Below are 18851 nucleotides of genomic sequence, written 5' to 3'. Positions count from 1 at the left end.
GTGGCGCCTAACTTCAGAACTAACTTCAGAATTCTGAAGTTAGGCGCCAAGACAAATGGGACGCTTCCAAGACATGTGTTGCTTACCTGACACGTCACACATACAACCTCCACGTAGGAAAAAGTGTGTCGTGTTAACCGGTTCAACCTGATCTGAAGACGTATATGACATATATCTAATAATTTTAGAATCTGAGACCTAATTAATTTTTTTAGAAAATAAATCCATCGAACCGCCAAATCCTATTTGAAGTATTACTCGTTATTTTATTATATTTTGATAATGCTAACTAAAAGATATATTTTGGACCTACTAAAAACTCACATATATTTATTTTTATATAAATACTTAATTAGGTCTCTACTAAAAACTCACGGATAAAAATATATTTATTTTAATATAAAATTATTAAATAATAATTTAATTAAATATATTAAATTATTTAACCACTTTTAATTAATTATTTTCACATGAAAACAACTTCACAACAATTTCCCCCCTTAATCCTTATGTTTAAATAAACTGGTGTTTCCGTGGCTCCCCCAAGTGTGGTAGTAATAATTATGGTACTACATAGGTTTCAACTTTCAAGTCTTTAGGTCGTGGTTTTTTATGTTGTTTATAAATCTTTACGAAAATTTCCATAAACCTACCTATTTGTTCTATTATTCCCCGAAGTAAAAACACCCGCTCCATCCAATGAACCTAATATATTTTAATTAAATAATATTTTCAAAAGACATAATTGTCATTTGATAAAGACAGTGGTTATATATATTATTGAAAAGGTTTCAAATATATCGATACATCAATAATTTTTAATCATTAATCTTAATTATATATATCATATATATTTTTACAATTAAAATTAACACTTAAAAATTACTGAAAAGTTTATCGACACAGTTAAAAATTTTTCTGCATTGTTTTGTTCCACTAGCAGGGATGGTGGTTGGTGGATTATTAAAATAGTCTATAGATTTAGCTGTCTGAAAGGTGTCATGTGATATACTACGAATTATTAATAAGAAAAGAAGAACAATGAATAACCGGTGACTTTCGTTTCCAAGTTAAGTGTTTTTAAATAATTGTTGGAAGACCCGGTGGTATTGTATCTGTATGTAGTACGAAGTTTCGTTCCAATATCAAGTAATATATAATTAAGCAAACATTTGCTTTGCCATTGCAAAACCTAATAACGTTATAGCTTCCTCAAACTCAGTACCAAACTAGTGTGAAATTGTGATACATGGCGGCAAATGATGTATTCCTGAGTTTTAGAGGAGGGACGCGCTACCGATTCTCGGATCATCTCTATGGTGCTTTGCGCCAAAATAGAATCGAGACGTTCAGAGATAATGAAAATCTGAGGGTAGGGGATGAACTGGAACCTATTCTTATGAAGGCAATCGAAAATTGCGAAATGGCAGTAGTGGTGCTTTGTGAGAACTACGCATCTTCGACATGGTGTCTTCGTGAGCTAGTCAAGATCATTGACTGTCACGAAAAGCAAGGGAAGCAGGTTCTGCCAATTATTTACAGAGTGAATCCTTCAGATGTGTGGGATCAGAAGGGTTCCTATGAGACAGCCATGGCTAAACATGAGAGCAGGGAAGACCCTCAGAAGGTCAAAGCATGGCGATTAGCTTTGTCCAAAGTGGAAAAGCTAGGATGGGTGCACTGCACGGACGACATGTAAGTTCATTACATTCATTTTTTTTTTAAATAAGTGCAGAAATTTATTTCCTCTATAAGTTAAATTATTGCATATTAGTTTTAACTTTCAATTTATTAATTATAATATAAAAAAATACAATATAAAGTGATAATTAATTTTTTAGGGACCAAAATAATACTTATTCTTAAACTATTAAAATGTTATTTGAAAATTTATACCGTTAACAAAAATAGATTTTAAAAATACAAACAACAAATAAATCTAAATTTAAAATATGACAAAAAAAATTTATATTTAACAAATGACTTATTAATTTTGATCCAAATTTTTGTGATGATATTTAAATAACTATTTAAAAGATACAAATAAATAACTAGAGTAAAATTTGATCTCTAGAATTTTTTATTTTTTAAAAAGAATTAGTCATTTACTGTAAAAAGAATTTTAATAAAATTTACTTTAAAAGATTTTATTCTTCTAAATACTTACAAAAAATTACATTAAAATTTAATATCTAAATTTTTTTAAAAATATATATTTAATATTTAGTTATTTTGTCACATTTTTTAATTTTTCGAACACTTATTTTTTATTCGTATTTTCTAGGATTATTTTTTATCTAACATATTAACTTTTTGAATACCACCCCTTAGTTGTTTATATACACTACGAGATTGAATACCACTAATGACCTTAAGATTGCAATTGAATTTTGTGTGTAAGAGAGAAAGAGTAGATAGACAAATATATTTGTCGCTATTTTCGAAAATATAGAAAAATAAAAAACAAATTTATTTTCAAGACCGAAAATTTTATATATATCAGTACATCACTGTCTTAACACCAAATGAGTTTAAAAGTATCATGTTTAAGATTTTACTTAGTACTTACTTTTTTTTATGGATTGCTTATATATTTGTTAATTGTTGTTACTAATCTACCAAAAAATTGTTGTTATTTTTTTTTGACTGAAATAAATTAAATAAAAAAAATAAAATAAATAAAATAAGAAACTGCTTAAATAGAGTGACAGTTCTGTTTAAGACTATTTTTAAACTTCTTTTAAGGTGAAAGAAGCTCCACATGCGAAAGTTGTAACTTTATCGCCATCTTTGTCATAGTATCTGTCACCGTGTTTGCATATCTCATAATCAAACGAAAGTCAACACGACCAATTCCAATGCATGATATCTCTTATTTTGAGTATCAATGGATCAATAAACCCAAAACCATCTTGAATAACAAGATTAAATGCTTCCGCACAATCCGTCTCACAAATAACATCTCATTGACCCACATTCCAAGCCAAGAGATATACTCTCCAAATAGCAAATAATTCTCCTTGTAGAATACTATTACTCTCAATCATTCTCAAACACCCCATTTGCCAACTTCCATTACAATTTCTAATAACACAAGCAAAACCAACACTATCACCCAAATCAAAATAACTAGCATCACAATTAATCTTAAAAGTATCAATGGATGGAGATTCCAAAAATTATTTAGAGTAGAGGAAAGAGACATACGTTGTAATTCAAAAATATTCCTAAATTCCTTTTCTGAAGTTAATGTTAGACAAATCACTTTTTTTGGAGGACAAGTTAAAAATTGTTGTTATTACTAACTCTAAGGGTAATTTTTGTTATATTTATTTTATGTAGTCACCAAAAAAATATATTTAAAGGGAATTATTTTGTGGATAATTAATAGAGTACAAAATTTCATGTGTAATTTAACAGATTATTATTATTGGTACTTTAAAATTCATCATTAATATTATATTAACTAATTATCGCTAGTAGTTTTTTCCATTTTTTTAAAACGAAACTCATAATTGAGTTCGGTCATATTTTTTTGAGGGAAGATCATTTGATAAAAATATCAGCTATGTTATTTTTAATAATTAATACATTTTGAGATATTGATAATATCTATACCTATAGCACTTAAAACTCACAGACACTGCGCTCAATCCAGGTGGTGGCTTGTAATTGTAATTACCCTTGTGTAAGATTTTGTTTAACAAAAGAATTAGAGTTTTATAATTGAAGATGGAATAAATTGAGTATTCTAAATTAAATTTAGACATTAATTTGGGTCAAATTCAAATTTTATATATTCCCGTTAGTATATGGTTGGAATGTTAAACTAACAATAATATACATCAATACAATTTAAATTTAAAGGGTAGTGCTAGGGAGCCAATGGCGTACAATGTGTACAATGGGCTAAATTTTTGGTCCATGAATAAAATGAACATCACCATACTAGCTAGAATAACCATCCGGATACCAAGGATAATAAACATCTCAATAAAAAATTAAACTCTTGACCTTTCGAATCTAGAACTCTAATACCATATTTGAAACCACTCATCCCAAAAACGTAACCTGACAGGACAATGTAACACTAATGGTCATATCTCTAATACTTCTTAAACCTCCATTGTACACATTGTACGCTTAGGTCATTGGCTCCCTAGACTTTTTCAAATTTAAATAGGAGTTTAGGATGATTTATGTGTTTCAATTTACGTGTCGTGTTATTATTGGGTGTTTTAATGAACCGGTTATTTTTTAATTTTTTAATAAATTAAAATAAAATTGATTTTTTTTATAATAATAACAATAAACTCAATTATTATCATATCTGATTAAACCAATCAATTTATATAACCCATTAGATTATGATTTTTTTGTTTTTTTTAAATAAAAATAAGGGATATATTTATCTTTTTATGAAAAAATTTTTTATATAATAAAAATGTCCAATAATATCATAACACATGTAAACGTCTTAAGAAAAAATATTTTGAGATATGGAAGTGGTTTCTGCAAATATATTATATATATATATATATGGTGCAACATTGCTATAAGTAATTAAAGCATGAAAAAACATAATGTTTGTGCAGGTCTGAACCGGAATTTATCAAGGTTATTGTTAGAGACACCCTTGGCAGATTACCGTTGCCTGAACCAACTGATCATGTAGTTGGACTGGATACTCCCTGTGAAGAAGTAAAATCACGGCTAGATATTGAGTCTAATGAAAATGTTTACATGTTGGGTATTTATGGACCTGGTGGAATAGGCAAAACCACATTGGCCAAATGTCTATTCGACAAGATCAAGCGGCAGTTCGAAGCTTCATGTTTTCTCGCTAATGTCAGAGAAAAATCTGAAAGTCGTGAAAGTTTAGAAAGTCTGCAAAAGACACTTTTAGATGACATGGGTGAGGAGACAATAACTGAGTTTGGAAGTGAATTTAAGGGAGGATCTGAAATCAAACGAAGACTTCGCCACAAAAGAGTACTTTTAGTTCTTGATGATGTTAATTCAATAACGCAACTGGAATCACTGGCTGGAGGGCATGATTGGTTTGGTTCAGGCAGCAGAATCATTTTAACAACAAGGGATACTGATATGGTAGACAAGCATGTGATGGGTGATGTTGTCACCAAGAAATACAAGATGGAGGAGCTAAATGATGATGATTCCTTGGAACTCTTTTCTTGGCATGCTTTCAACAGCAAGGAGCCTGCAGAGAACTTTGAAAATGTTTCAAGAAATGCAATAAGTTATGCAAAGGGCTTTCCACTTGCTTTAGAAGTAATAGGCTCCCATTTAGGGGGTTTTGAAAGTGTGGTTAGCTGGGAAGAGGAACTGGACCAGTATAGAATTGATCCAAGTATTCAAGGAGTACTTAAAAGAAGCTACGATAGCTTGTATGAACTTGACCAGAAAACTTTCTTGGACATTGCTTGTTTCTTCAAAGGAGAGAAATGGGAGTATGTTAAAAGGGTATTGAAAGCTTGCGACTTCTACCCAGTTGTTCGAGTGTTCATTAGTAAATGTCTCATCACTGTAAATCAAAATGGCTGCTTGGAAATGCATGATCTAGTGCAAGACATGGGCAAGGAGATTGTAACGAGCGACTCGCCAACAAACCCTGGTAAACGTAGCAGATTATGGTCTCATAAAGACATTCTTCAGGTTCTCAAAGATGACACAGTAAGAAATTCAATGAACCCCCTGTCAGTTACCCGATTTTTTACACCTACAGATGTTATAATACTTAAGTAATTGTTGCTAATTCTCTGCATGTGTTTTATAGGGAAGTACTTCAATTGAAGGAATAATGCTTCACCCTGCTACCCATGAAGAAGTAGATCATTGGATTACTACTGCCTTTAACAAGATGGAGAACCTTAGAATTTTAATTGTTCGGAATACAATATTTTCAACGGCGCCAAGTTGTCTTCCAAAGAGTTTGCGACTATTGGAGTGGAAAGGATATCCATCAGAGTCATCCCCACTTGATTTTAATCCCAACAGAATTGTTGACCTCAAGCTACCTCACAGTGCTCTTAAATTGGAAAAGTCATTTCAGGTACACACCTCTCTAATTTGCACACTAAGGCACTTGTTAAGGAATTAGTAACATAAATGTGGGTCTTTTCTGAATTCTTTATTAAAGCAAGCATTGAATAAAACTTAGTATCATTGAACATGATGATGATCAATTTGTTCATCTTTCATTGCAGATATTTGAGGATTTGACATTTATCAATCTCTCCCAGTGTCAGTCCATTACACAAATTCCCAATGTGTCTGGAGCAAAAAGCTTGAGAGTCTTCACACTAGACAGATGCCATAAGTTGGTAAAGTTTGATGAATCTGTTGGGTTTCTGCCAAATCTGGTGTACTTAAGTGCCTCAGAATGCAGGGTGCTTCGTAGTTTTGTGCCAAGAATGTATTTGCCATCTCTCGAAGTGCTTTCATTTTACTTTTGTAAGAAACTTCAGAACTTCCCAGATGTCTTGCAAAAGATGGATAAGCCATTAAAGATTTACTTGGCAAATACTGCTATCAAAGAGTTCCCAGATTCCATTGGTAATCTTATAGGGCTTGAGCATATAGACATTTCAATATGCAGAGGACTCAAAGATCTACCAAGTAGCTTCTTCACATTGCCGAAACTTTTCACATTAACCATTGAGGGATGTTATCATCTTAGAAGATCATTTAAGAGGTTCAAAGAGAGCCATTCCACATTAGATGACTGCCCAAATATAAAGAGACTGAACTTCACTGGTGCCAATCTATCAGATGAAGATCTTCATCCAACTATTCAGGTTCTTCAAAAGCTGGAAGACGTCAATGTATCACACAATGATTTTGTATCCCTCCCAAATTGCATCGAACGATCTTTGAACATAAAATGTCTCGATGTGAGTTATTGTAAGAATCTTAAGTCAATTCCAGAACTGCCATCAAGCATTCAAAAAGTAGATGCAAGATATTGCTTATCCTTAACTTCAGAGTCCTCAACCGAACTGTGGTCTAAGGTATCTTTCCACTCCCCATAACTTTTTCAGATGAATTTTTCAATGTGCAGTTCCTTTCAGACTGATTACTGGTTATATTTGTCTTCTGATATCACAGGTCTTACTAGAGACCGAGAGAATTCAAATTGTGATGCCAAAAAAGGAGATTCCCAATTTGTTTGACTGCGATTCCAGTGAAGGTATTCCTCTGTTTTGGGCTCGCGGAAAGTTCCCTGTTGTTGCTTTAGCATTCATGTTTGGGAGATCCACTGTGAGCAACAGTGTTGCTGAGACAAGGACTGACATCCTGGGTTTCTTCCCTCAAATTGGTTCATCCATGTCCGCCATTGTTCGCCTTCACTTGTTCATAGGTGGCAAACAAATATTTCCGAAGGATTCCAAATATTTCAGTGTTGGGGAAGATCATGTGCTACTTTTTGATCTACGAGCTTTGTTCAGTGACGAAGAGTGGCATGGTCTTGATGCGTATCTTGGAGTTGGAGACGATGGTTGGAAAGCCATTCAGGTTCAATGTGAATCATCCTTAACTCTCAGCCATTGGGGTGTGTATGTGTATAAGCAAGACACAAACTCGGCTGATATTCAATTCAAGAATCCCAATCCCAAATCTCCGTTATCCGACTTGGTTCCAAAAAGAAGTCCGCATCAACCCCAGGAAAGTATGATGAGACAAGTGGCAGAAAATTTGAATCCAAGAGAATTACTTGGTGACTATTTACCTCTTGTAGAGTTAACAGAAGTTCCCTCTTTTACATCGGCATTGCTGAGATCGTTGAGGACTGGTAAGGCTGAAGCAACAAGGCCGGAATCTTCGGCCTATGGTGCAAGCTTAAAGCAGGAACATGAAGAATCTAATTGGAATGTTTCGAGGGTGATGGACATGATAAAGGATGATGTGCCTACACATATTGCTGATGCATACTCTAATGAAATACGAGAAGGACGGCGATTTGTAGAAGAACTGATGAGGGCACGCATGGAATTATTGAAGGAAAAGGGACAAGAGAGGATGGATATTGATATGGCAATCGTTTTAGAGCAACCGCGTTCTGGAAAACCTCCGTGCCGTCGTTATTGGGGAAGGCTGCACATAAAGCATGAAGAGCTAACCGCCAAAGCAATTTTGAGGAAGACAACGCAACTAGCGTGGGGATTTTGGAATCCTGGCAGTACAACGATAAAAGAGAAGGCAACCGCTGTTGTGTTGAAATGCACGGGGCAAGGGGAATCGTCAGAAGAAGAAAATAATGATCCTGTGTTGGAAGAATTATTAAGCCAGATAGAGGAAGATGCTATGCGCTTCAATAGGTCATATGGGAAGATGAAGGCATGTATTATCTTAACTGACGATGCTGATGATCTCATTTCTGAAGAATATACAGCAGAATTCATGCTTATGAGAGGAAAAGAAAATGCGGAAATGAGAGGGATGTCGCAATGGGGAGGGTTTGAATTGTTGCTATATGAAATGATGAGAGCATCAGGAACAAATATGTTTGGATCGGTAGAGTCCGAACCTCGCTTCGAGAAGACATCTTACGGGAAAATAAGGGTGGAGAACTAAGCTCAGTGCAGAAGCGACATGATGTTCAAGCTTCAAAGCTCACATAATATGCTTCAGGTACTTAGTTGGTGTATTTGAATGAGTATTTCTGTTTTCGAGCATTTTCTACCATGAAGATTTTATATTTGTCTTAGTATGAATATACTTCTTTTTTATCGTTAGAGTATGAATTGTATGGTTTGATTTTAATGTATTACAAAAGTGTTAATTTTTTTTAAATGTGGTTAAACAAACAAAATACACTTTTAAATGTGGGTAATTCGAATGAGGCTGATTCGAATTACATAAAATTGTCTTTTTGGTAGATCCTTGTAACGTTTTTTCTTTTGGTAGAATTGTATAATTTTGAGCTCCATTTGGTTTATATGTGTGATTTGCCCTATATACTTACTATTAGGTATTGTTGTGTTTTAAATTATTTAAAGATATTTTTGTCAATAATAAAATTCGGGTGCATTTTTGTCCGCGTTTGAATAATTTGGGAATGTTTTTAGTGGCTAACCCAAGTAACCAACCTCTAAGATATCTCCTATTAATCTAAAAAGGTGATCTCAACAACTCGCCTAACAAAAAGAAATGGCTATCCACCCTCAAATGTAGGACAACTAAAAGGTGGTTATCTATTCTACTATATTTACAATTATATTCAAGTCTCAATCTAATTAAAACCTACTTAAAACCCTTGTTAATTTAAGCATCGAAATCTCTTATAAGTACTACCCCCACCTCCTCAAGAGGAACTCGGACGGCGGCACCTCGACACCAATACAAGTTGGACGCAATCTCAAAAGGAATCTAGATCTCACATTTAGGCAAAAAAAATAACCCAATTTCAGATAACTCAAAAAGAGTCTTGTTATATATTATGTTTTTTTAATATATTATGTAATTATATATTCTATTTTTTATTAATATATATAATTTAAAATATTTGATTAAATATTATTTATATAATTATTTAATTTTTATTTTTATTTTATATTTATTTTTTAATTAATTATTTATTAATTATATAAAATTATTAAAATTTTATTTTCAAGTTTTAAATTAAAAAATTTAACTCTAGAATCAATTAATTTTAATTAATGAAACGCATAAAATTTTGTTAACTATACATATCAAAAGGGACTAAGGGTACTAATACTTTGTGATTTTATATCCTACCTTAGTAATCCACTTTGTGTCTTACTGTCTTTTCTAATTCAAAAATAAATAAATAATTGTAAAATAACTTAGAGTAAGATTCGTTTGCTCCATATGCAATCATCTTTACATGGAATATCAGCACAGAATGACGGTCATTGAGTGTGAGACTGACTCAACAGATGCATTTTATTTTGTGAACTACTAGAAAATCCCTGCCCTGTTTTCTTTGTGTCTTTTCTCTTTGTTCTTTTTTCTTGCTTTTAGTTCCACGACATAAAAAAAATCACGCAGTAAACACCAAAGAACAATCTCATCCACACAAAGAACACCAATTAAGTCTAGAAATGTACTCTCAACCAAACAAACAAATTTTGGAAGGAAAAAAAAAAGGCTAAAAGTAGTTCAGTTTCCGAAAGATTTGAGCAGAAATTCGAAAGCCTCTGGAACCTTGTTATATCTGTCCAATTCCATTTCCCATTCGTCTAAGCTACGGTCCTTCAATCTAGAGCCCAGTTTTTTTAAGGCCAAAGGAATACCCTTTGCAATACTTAGTGCTTGAGGAACAAGATTTGCAAAGTTTTGTGCCGGTTCGCCACCATCGAAGGCATACCAACAAAAGAGTTTGCGAGAGTCTTCATCACTTAACTCTGTCATTTGATATCTCTTAATTTTAACACGATGTCTATTCAACAAAGTTGCATCCCTTGTTGTTATAATGATTTTACTTCCAGGACCAAACCAATCACACCCCCCAGCCAGCGATTTCAACTGTTCTATCTTATCAACACCATCCAACACTAAAAGAACCTTTTTAACACTAAGTTTGCGTTTGATTTCTCTGCCTCCACCATCTGTATCGCCCCTCTTGCTCTCTCGCTTCTCGCCCATCTCAGATAACAACGTCGACTGAAGATCTTCCACTTTTGGCTTATCTCTGATGTTGGAAATAAAACTTGCAGCAATATATTGGTGGTTAATAATGTTGTTATAAATATACGCAGCAAATGTGGTTTTGCCTATGCCAGGAGGTCCACAAATTGCTAGCATTTGAACCGCATCATTGTTGCCTATATCTAGATGCGATTTCACCTCCTCAAAACGAGAATCTAATCCAACTACGTCTTTGATTTGTAAACGCAAAGGAGGCAATCTAGCAGACACGCCTTTCACAATCATACTGATAAGCTCAGTTTCATACCTGCAATTTCATAATAATATATGAAAAATAATTAAAGAAGTTTTGAATTTTGTACTTTTTTAAATTAACATATAAATTTAAACACTTTACTCTTTTAAGTATTAAGAGAATAATTAAGAATCACAATCATTTAGTATATAGTCTTTAATAAAAAGTTTTTCACCAATCCGAAAACTTTGACTCAAATTATAAACACAAATTTAACTGACGTTTTTTATTGACGAAAATTTATTTGATCCATTTAATTAACCAAAACAAACATTATTAATAGGATAATAAATTAACCAATAATACCACGAAAATAATAACCTAGAATCACTTTAATACTTTATTTAATTTAAGATTTATAATTTCATATATATAGTATTTATTATTCATAATTTTTATTTCAAAATTAGGAATTAGACTTGAATTCGAGATTTTTAAGTAAAAATAATAAAATTATACCATTTGAGTTATAGTTCATTAGCTTATAATTTATAATTATTACATCTAATATTGCTCAACTATTTCATCTGTAATTAATAAACATAAGAAAATTTTAGAGTAATTTGTATAGTCTCCCATGCATTTTTGATAAATTAACAAGAAGGAAAGCCATTGGTAGTTGACTAGTTGGTTTCAGGTGAAAGGTAGAAGCAAATTAAACTTACTTTTTGTCGCAATTTAATGCAATGAGGTCGCATACTCTAGACAAAGCAGACCGCCATGTTTTGATCTTGTCCGATTCTTCTCCCAATCCCAATCTCTCTTTATGTTGAGTAATGGCTTTGCCATATGCCCTATCTTCCTTCTGCCAACGTACATCTGCAGCTATCACGCCGTCATAGAAAAGTCCCACAACCTGCATCGTTTTATTGTCATAACACTCCATGATCTTGGCAACTTCATCGAGGCACCTTGTGGAAAATGGAAAGTCTTTACACAGCACTACCACTGATATTCTGGATCTTTCGATTTTCTCGATAAGATCCGGATTGGTTTCTTCCTCTTCCGTCGTCGATTCTTCCTTGTCGTCGTCTTTGAAGGTTTTGATATCTATGCCGTCCAAAGCTTTATAGAGATGATCAATGAACGCGCGGTGAACTCCGCGTCGAAAGCTCAGAAAAACATCATTCGTGTAGTCAAAGGATGCTACACCATGATTTGCCATTACTATAATTTAGTATGTGTTTGAATTGGTATTTGTTAAACTGAAATTTGAATGAATTTAATTTTGTAGAATTGATTTTGAGTAGAAGTGAGTTATTACATCAGGATTTTAGTTCAGAAAGTTTTCACATGTGAGGGGAAAATTTTCTGATACTGATGAAGTCGCAGTCTAAGAAGATGGGGAAAAGGTGTTCCTCCGATCCGTCAAAGTTTTCAAAAAAAGACTTCCATTTATTCCAAAGTCTTGTTTTTTTTTTTTTTTTAATAATTGGTTTCACGTTCACACAGCTAATCCGCCATAGTTTGGAAAATCACAATTGGCTCGTTTAAAATTATTATTTTTCAAAAGGATTCTTTAATATATTATTAGGTTAAGTATGTTGAATTCTCTGACATTTTTTAATTTTCTTTTCGTATGAATATTTATTTAACTCGAGTAAATCACCAAAAGTGTTTTGCAATTATCAACACACTAGTAGAAGTATCTTCTAAATTTATAATGATAAAAATACTTTTAGAATATTTTAAAATATAACAATAATACTGAAAAAATTACTTATTTTAAATGACAAACAATTTTTATATTTAATAAGTTATTTGTGTATTTAATATAAAATTTTATAAAAATATTTGAATAACTATTTACAAAATACACATAAAAGTTGAAGCCAAAATTTGATCTTTAAATTTTTATTTTTAAAAAATATCTTTAGTTATTTACATAAAAATGCAAAACATATTTATTTAATGTAAAATGTTAAATCTTATACAAAAATATCTTATTAATTTTTCTTATAAAATTATATCAAATGACATAACATAAAATGAAAAAGCACTACGTTCAACTCAAAACTTTAATATATTAAATTAATGGGTCTTTAATCTTATAAATTTTTTACTCTTCCTTGCTTTTTTTTATGTGGACTAACTTCATACGCTCCTCACACTTGCAACATTAACAAATATTACATTGGCATCCAAAAGATTCAGACGCTCACAAAAATATATCTAAAAAAACGTATTCGATGAAACAACTCTTAAATAATTTGTAAATATGACAAAAGTAACCAATAAATATTATATTTAATTTTTTATAAGTAACAAAAAAAAACTTTTGTATTTAGCAAATGGTTTATTAATTTGAACCGAATTTTATAGTATTTGTGTGAACTTGGTTGTAGAAGTGCTGCAGAATCATGAACTGAGCTCAGCAATGCTCAGTTTCCTTTATGCTAAGAAAGATAGAGAAAAAGAGTAGTACAGAGAGAAGAGGGTGAAATGTGTCTGATACATTGAGAATATATGGTATTTAAACTGAATTAGAGTTCTTTTTGAGCTGAATACCATGATCAACCATACCTAAGAGATAGCGAAGAATTCTCTTGACAGCTAGCCAATGTTGTTGTTGTGGTTGGTGCATGAATTGGCTTACTCTATTCACAGAGAAAGCAATTTCTGGGTGAGTAAGGGTGGCATACTGTAATCCACCAACTAAGGACCTATATAAGGTGGCATCTTCAAAGAATTTCTGAACATTGTTGTGTCAATTTTGTAGTGTGTAACATAGGAGTAGGGATAGAATTTGAATTATGCATGGTAGCACGTTGTAATAGATCACTAACATACTTGGATTGTGAGATATGTAAATCACCAGAAGGAAGAAAATTGAACTCTAAACCAAGGAAGTAATGTAATACTCCAAGATCTTTTAATGAAAACAAAGAGTTCGGTTAAGAAATTAAAAATTCAATATGATCATTGTTGTTTCCAGTAATAACAATATCATCCACATAAGATTTGGTGTTGTGAAAGCCAAATTTTTGAAGAGTGTGATTGAGAGTTTGGAACCAAGCACGTGGCGCTTGTTTAAGGCCATAAATAGCCTTATCTAATTTGCAAACAAGAGTAGAATCAAAAGAAAACAACAGTGTGAGAATTAGAAGGAGGAGCAGGGGAGCATGATGGAAGGGAAAGAGGAGGTGGAGTATGATGCAAAGGAGAAGAACTGATTGAAGAAAAATCACTATCAGAAGTGAGTGAAAGAGTAGGAGGAATTATAATTGGAGGTTGAGAGAGAGGTGAAGAAGATGGTGGACCAACATCATGTTATCATCAAACATAGAAGAATAAGGAAAGATATGATCATCAAAAATAACATTGCGTGCAATAAAAATCTTACCATCAGAATTTAAACATTTGAAACCTTTAGATTGTGGAGCATAACCCAAGAACAAGCACTTGTCAGATTTAAGTTCCAATTTAGATTTGTTGTAGGGTCTTAAGTGAGGAAAACAACTAAAACCAAAGACTTTTAACATCAAGTAATCAGGTTTGATATTGTGAAGAAGCTCATAAGGTGATTTCATCTTTAAATTAACAAAAACTAATTGCAAGGAAGCATTATATGTAGTTAAGGAATCAGAAAAGGTAAGGGAATGCATTTTTCCTAAATAGCAAGGCTCACAAAATCAGCTTTATTTAAGCATGGCAAATTACATTGTTTGATTACATCTTGAACAATCTGAATTCATGGATGTCCTAAACGCCTATGCCAAATTTCAAGACCAGCTTTACTTGTAGCAAGAAAAACATTAGCACTCCTTCTGTCACCTGAGATTTTATAAGGCAATGGAATGCATGAAACTCAAAAAATAAATTATTGTCAAGGCAGAATTTAGACACACTCAAAAGATTCTTTGCAATATTAGGAACATAAAGAAGATTTTTAAGAATGAAATTAGTATTAGTGATAGGATTATGCAGATAAGAATAACCATGTTTGAGAATGGGAATACCTGACCCATTAGCAACATAGAGCTGATCAGGAGCAGTGTAATCTGAGGCTAAGATGATGCTTGAAGAGTCAGGTGTTAGGTAATGAGTGGCGCCAGAATCTGGGAACCGTGATTGTTCAGAAGCAGAATTGGATGAAGCCATAAAGGATTGAGGTTGATGAAAAGCTGATGATTGTGGAGGAGGTTGTCCATTTATTGAAGAAGTTGAAGAAACAGTTTGGAAAGATTGATTTTGAGAAGAACATCTTTGATAAGATTAATCAAAACGAAAAAAACATTGTAATGCAGTGTGATCAAGATTCTTCTTCTCGAGATTTTTGAGTTGTTTTGTCTTGGTTTTGATTGATTCAGCAAAAAGAGTTTGCAGTATGTTCTAGATTTCAAATGCAGAAGGCCAAAAGCACATTGAACAATCTTGTTCTTGAAAGATGCATCAACTGAAGCCAAGATCCATGAGCTGAGATTGAAGTCTTGAAGCATCCACTTAGAATATTTTGTAGATTCGGTACATGCTGCTTTGGTTGTGTCAGAATCAAATCAAGAAGGCTCTTGATACCATGTGAACTTGGTTGTAGAAGTGCTGCAGAATCATGAACTGAGCTCAGCAATACTCAGTTTCCTTTATGCTAAGAAAGACAGAAAAAGAGTAGTACAGAAAGAAGAGTGTGTTTTATCTGAGTATTGAAATTGTGATTATTCTGTACATCTCATACATTAGGAATATATGATATTTGTAGAGTTATACTAGTACTAGTGAGAATAAGCAAGCTACACTATTAATACAGCTTAACCTTTTTTCTTACAGATATTCTTCAATAATTTGAATAAATATTTAGAAGATTTATAAAAAAATTTAGAACAAAATTTGATCTTTAAATTTTTTTTTTCTTAAAAAAAAATTGATCATTCACAATAATTTTTTTAAAAAAATTTACTTTACATAAAATTGTCAAATTTTAAGGATGAAAAATCCTTATTTTTCTAATGATATTTACAAAAAATTGTATTAAAATATGATCTGTAAAATATTTTTTCTAAAATATATATTTAATATTTAGTTGTTTTGTCACATTTTTAAGTATTTTAAAATATTATTTCTCGTTAATATCTTTTGAAGTTATTTTTGTTAGTATTGTAAAATTTCAGATACTATTTTAATAATTTACTCTTAATTTATTGAAATTAGTTTTAAAAAAGTTTGTTTTGATGGCAATTAGCTATGGGTTTGGCTCTTTACTTGAAATGTTAGTTGTTTGGTTTTTAGTTATCTAAATCTTTCATATAAAATAACCCACCTTGTTCATTATCTTTTGAGCTCATTCTCTCCCGACTGAATTTTTTTTTTTTATATAGTGGTCTTTAATAACCAATTCACAAATGAAGTTACTTTCTTTGTAAGAGTATATATTAAACTACTCTTCTATATTAGTCCATGACAACAATAAAGAAGTCTTGTGGCCCACAAATTCAACCTAACATAATACATAAATTCAGTTCTAATTTTAGTCTTTATTAATTTATCTTATCTTATCTTTATGTTATCTTCTCTTCTTATCTTATCTTTACTTTTATCTTTCATAGGACAATGCTCTATATATATTTAGTTTTACCCTCATAGTTTATAACACATGTTCAATTCAATCAATCAATAATCAATAAAAATTCTTTCTTTACTTTTCCTATTCTTTCACAATTTTATCAGTATACTACACATGAGTTCTAAACCTTTCTCAAATTATCTCAATCTGGAGGTAACTCTTTCTTTCTCATTTTAGATACTCTTTCTATGTGATCTCGGCCTCTTTCTTTTTCACTTAGTTCATCTATAAATTCTTGTTCGCATTGATTGGTTATGTAGAGGGGTTTTAAGATAAGGTGAATTTTTTGGTGTAGAAGGAGTTACATGTATAGAAATGTGATGTATTTTATAACTGTATGACATGTGTTCTATTAAGGGGATAGAATCTGTCTTTGTTAAGTCTATGTGCACTTGTGCAGGCATGCTATAGTATATTCACGTGATAAGGCTGATAACATATATATTATTAGCAGTAATTATGTTAGCATAATTGTGGGCTTATAATTGTTTTATTAGACAAACAAATGAATTTCCGTTAAAGACTACTAATGTTTTTTTGACGGTTTATTCTCTTGATATTGATTTATCAATTTTTGTTTCTTTAAAATTTAATGAGTAGATTACTCATGAATTAAAGTTAAAACTTAAAAGACAAAAAAAAAATATTTTAAAGAGGCAAAAATCTCATAAATCAATATTGAGAAAATAAACCATTAAAAAAATATTAGCAATCTTTAACGTTTGTCCAATAAAATAATTATAAGATTACAATTATGTTAACATAATTTATCTATTTATCTATTTATTTATAATATATAAAAATTGATACCAACTCTTTTCACAATGAGTTTAAGCCATCTTTTCTTTATTAATGATACCACATCAACAATTCTAATGACTTGGCAAGAGATGAAAATCAACCAATCACTATTTAGTAAAATAAAATGTTTTAAAAATTTAAAAACAAAAAACTCTTATCTATTATTATTCAATTGAAACATCAAGTACTAATTAAATGCAATAAACATACATTAAAACTGTCATAATAATAATAATTATAAAAAATTTCATTTATAAATATTCAAATTTTACAACTTATACATATTATTTATAATATATAAAAGTTTATACCAACTCTTTTCACAATGAGTTTAAGCCATCTTTTCTTTATTAATGATACCACATCAACAATTCTAATGACTTGGCAAATGATGAAAATCAACCAATCACTATTTAGTAAAATAAAATGTTTTAAAAATTAAAAATAAAAAACTCTTATCTATTATTATTCAATTGAAACATCAAGTACTAATTAAATGCAATAAACATACATTAAAACTGCCATAATAATAATAATTATAAAAAATTTCAGTTATAAATATTCAAATTTTATAACTTATACATATTAAGATTCTTACTATTCTTTATTTCTTAATCTCACATACTAATTATAAAAGATTTCTTAAAGTTAATATAACATTTTTATTTACAAACAAACAAAAAACGTAAGAAAAGACAAAGTGTAGCAATTAATGCAAAACAAAAAATGAAAAAAAAATGAAAATGCAATTTTATATAACTCTAATATAAATAACCTATGTCCTTTTTAAAAATAAATAAATTCAAAATCTATTTATAATATGTTCTCTAACATGTTTTTAATATAACATTTATTAAAATATACTATATAGTATAAATAATTTACCTCTCCGCACATTGCGCAGATCTCACTCTAGTTACTACTAATGTGAAATATATGGTAAAAATGTTGTTTTAAAGATGTGCTTACGTGGCAAAATCTAAACCATACATTCTAAAACCACACTTTTCACTTAAAACCGTAACTCTTCACAAAGAAAAGCGTCACCTAATGGAAAAAAAGTAAATTAGAAGATTTAAGAGAAGAAATAGTTAAATTATCAAAACTAATAGATCAAAAATTAATGATTTTAACCAATGTTAATTGTAATGACACTGAATTCTTAAAATCAATACAAAATGATTTTTCTCAAAATCTTTATTTTACTATAAGTTTTATTGAAGGACTTCAAAAACCTGAAAAAACTTATTTTTCACATGAAATTTCTAAAAAATGCTACCATGGAAATGATTCCCCACATCTTTATCATACTTTTAACCCACAATTAAATTCTATAGTAGATATGCTTGAAGAAATATTAGTATCTATAAAATTTCAAAGAAATAAGGAAAAAGAGAATCCCAAAGAAGAAAAATTTCAAAATATAATCAACATAACAGATTTAAAAGTAAAACCACCACTAAAATTATGAATATTGAAGAAAAATTAGAAGAAGTTACAATGCTTTTTAAACAATTAAAAATGGTTCAAGAAAATAATGTTATGGAACAGGGATTTCAAATAGAA

General features: G+C 30.9%; 2 protein-coding genes across 2 annotated transcripts; one reads left to right on the top strand and one right to left on the bottom strand.

The window, feature by feature from the left end:
* Positions 1–1137: 1137 nt before the first annotated feature.
* Positions 1138–9152, top strand: LOC130945043 (TMV resistance protein N-like). The gene is made up of 5 exons (XM_057873697.1): positions 1138–1695; positions 4596–5694; positions 5798–6073; positions 6228–7031; positions 7129–9152. The coding sequence occupies exons 1-5, from the start codon at positions 1250–1252 to the stop codon at positions 8593–8595; spliced, it is 4092 nt and encodes a 1363-aa protein (XP_057729680.1). The 5' UTR covers positions 1138–1249; the 3' UTR covers positions 8596–9152.
* A 663-nt stretch (positions 9153–9815) lies between these two features.
* Positions 9816–12300, bottom strand: LOC130943786 (TMV resistance protein N-like). Its single transcript, XM_057871806.1, has 2 exons — positions 11593–12300; positions 9816–10939 (listed from the first exon to the last, which is right to left on the bottom strand). Exons 1-2 carry the CDS (start codon positions 12090–12092, stop codon positions 10144–10146), a joined length of 1296 nt encoding a protein of 431 aa, XP_057727789.1. The 5' UTR covers positions 12093–12300; the 3' UTR covers positions 9816–10143.
* Between the last annotated feature and the right edge of the window lie 6551 nt (positions 12301–18851).

The sequence above is a fragment of the Arachis stenosperma genome, chromosome 8, assembly GCF_014773155.1.
Source record: "Arachis stenosperma cultivar V10309 chromosome 8, arast.V10309.gnm1.PFL2, whole genome shotgun sequence".
Classification (NCBI taxonomy): domain Eukaryota; kingdom Viridiplantae; phylum Streptophyta; class Magnoliopsida; order Fabales; family Fabaceae; genus Arachis; species Arachis stenosperma.
Note: the sequence above shows the minus strand (reverse complement) of the source record. Positions and strands in the feature narration are given on the sequence as shown.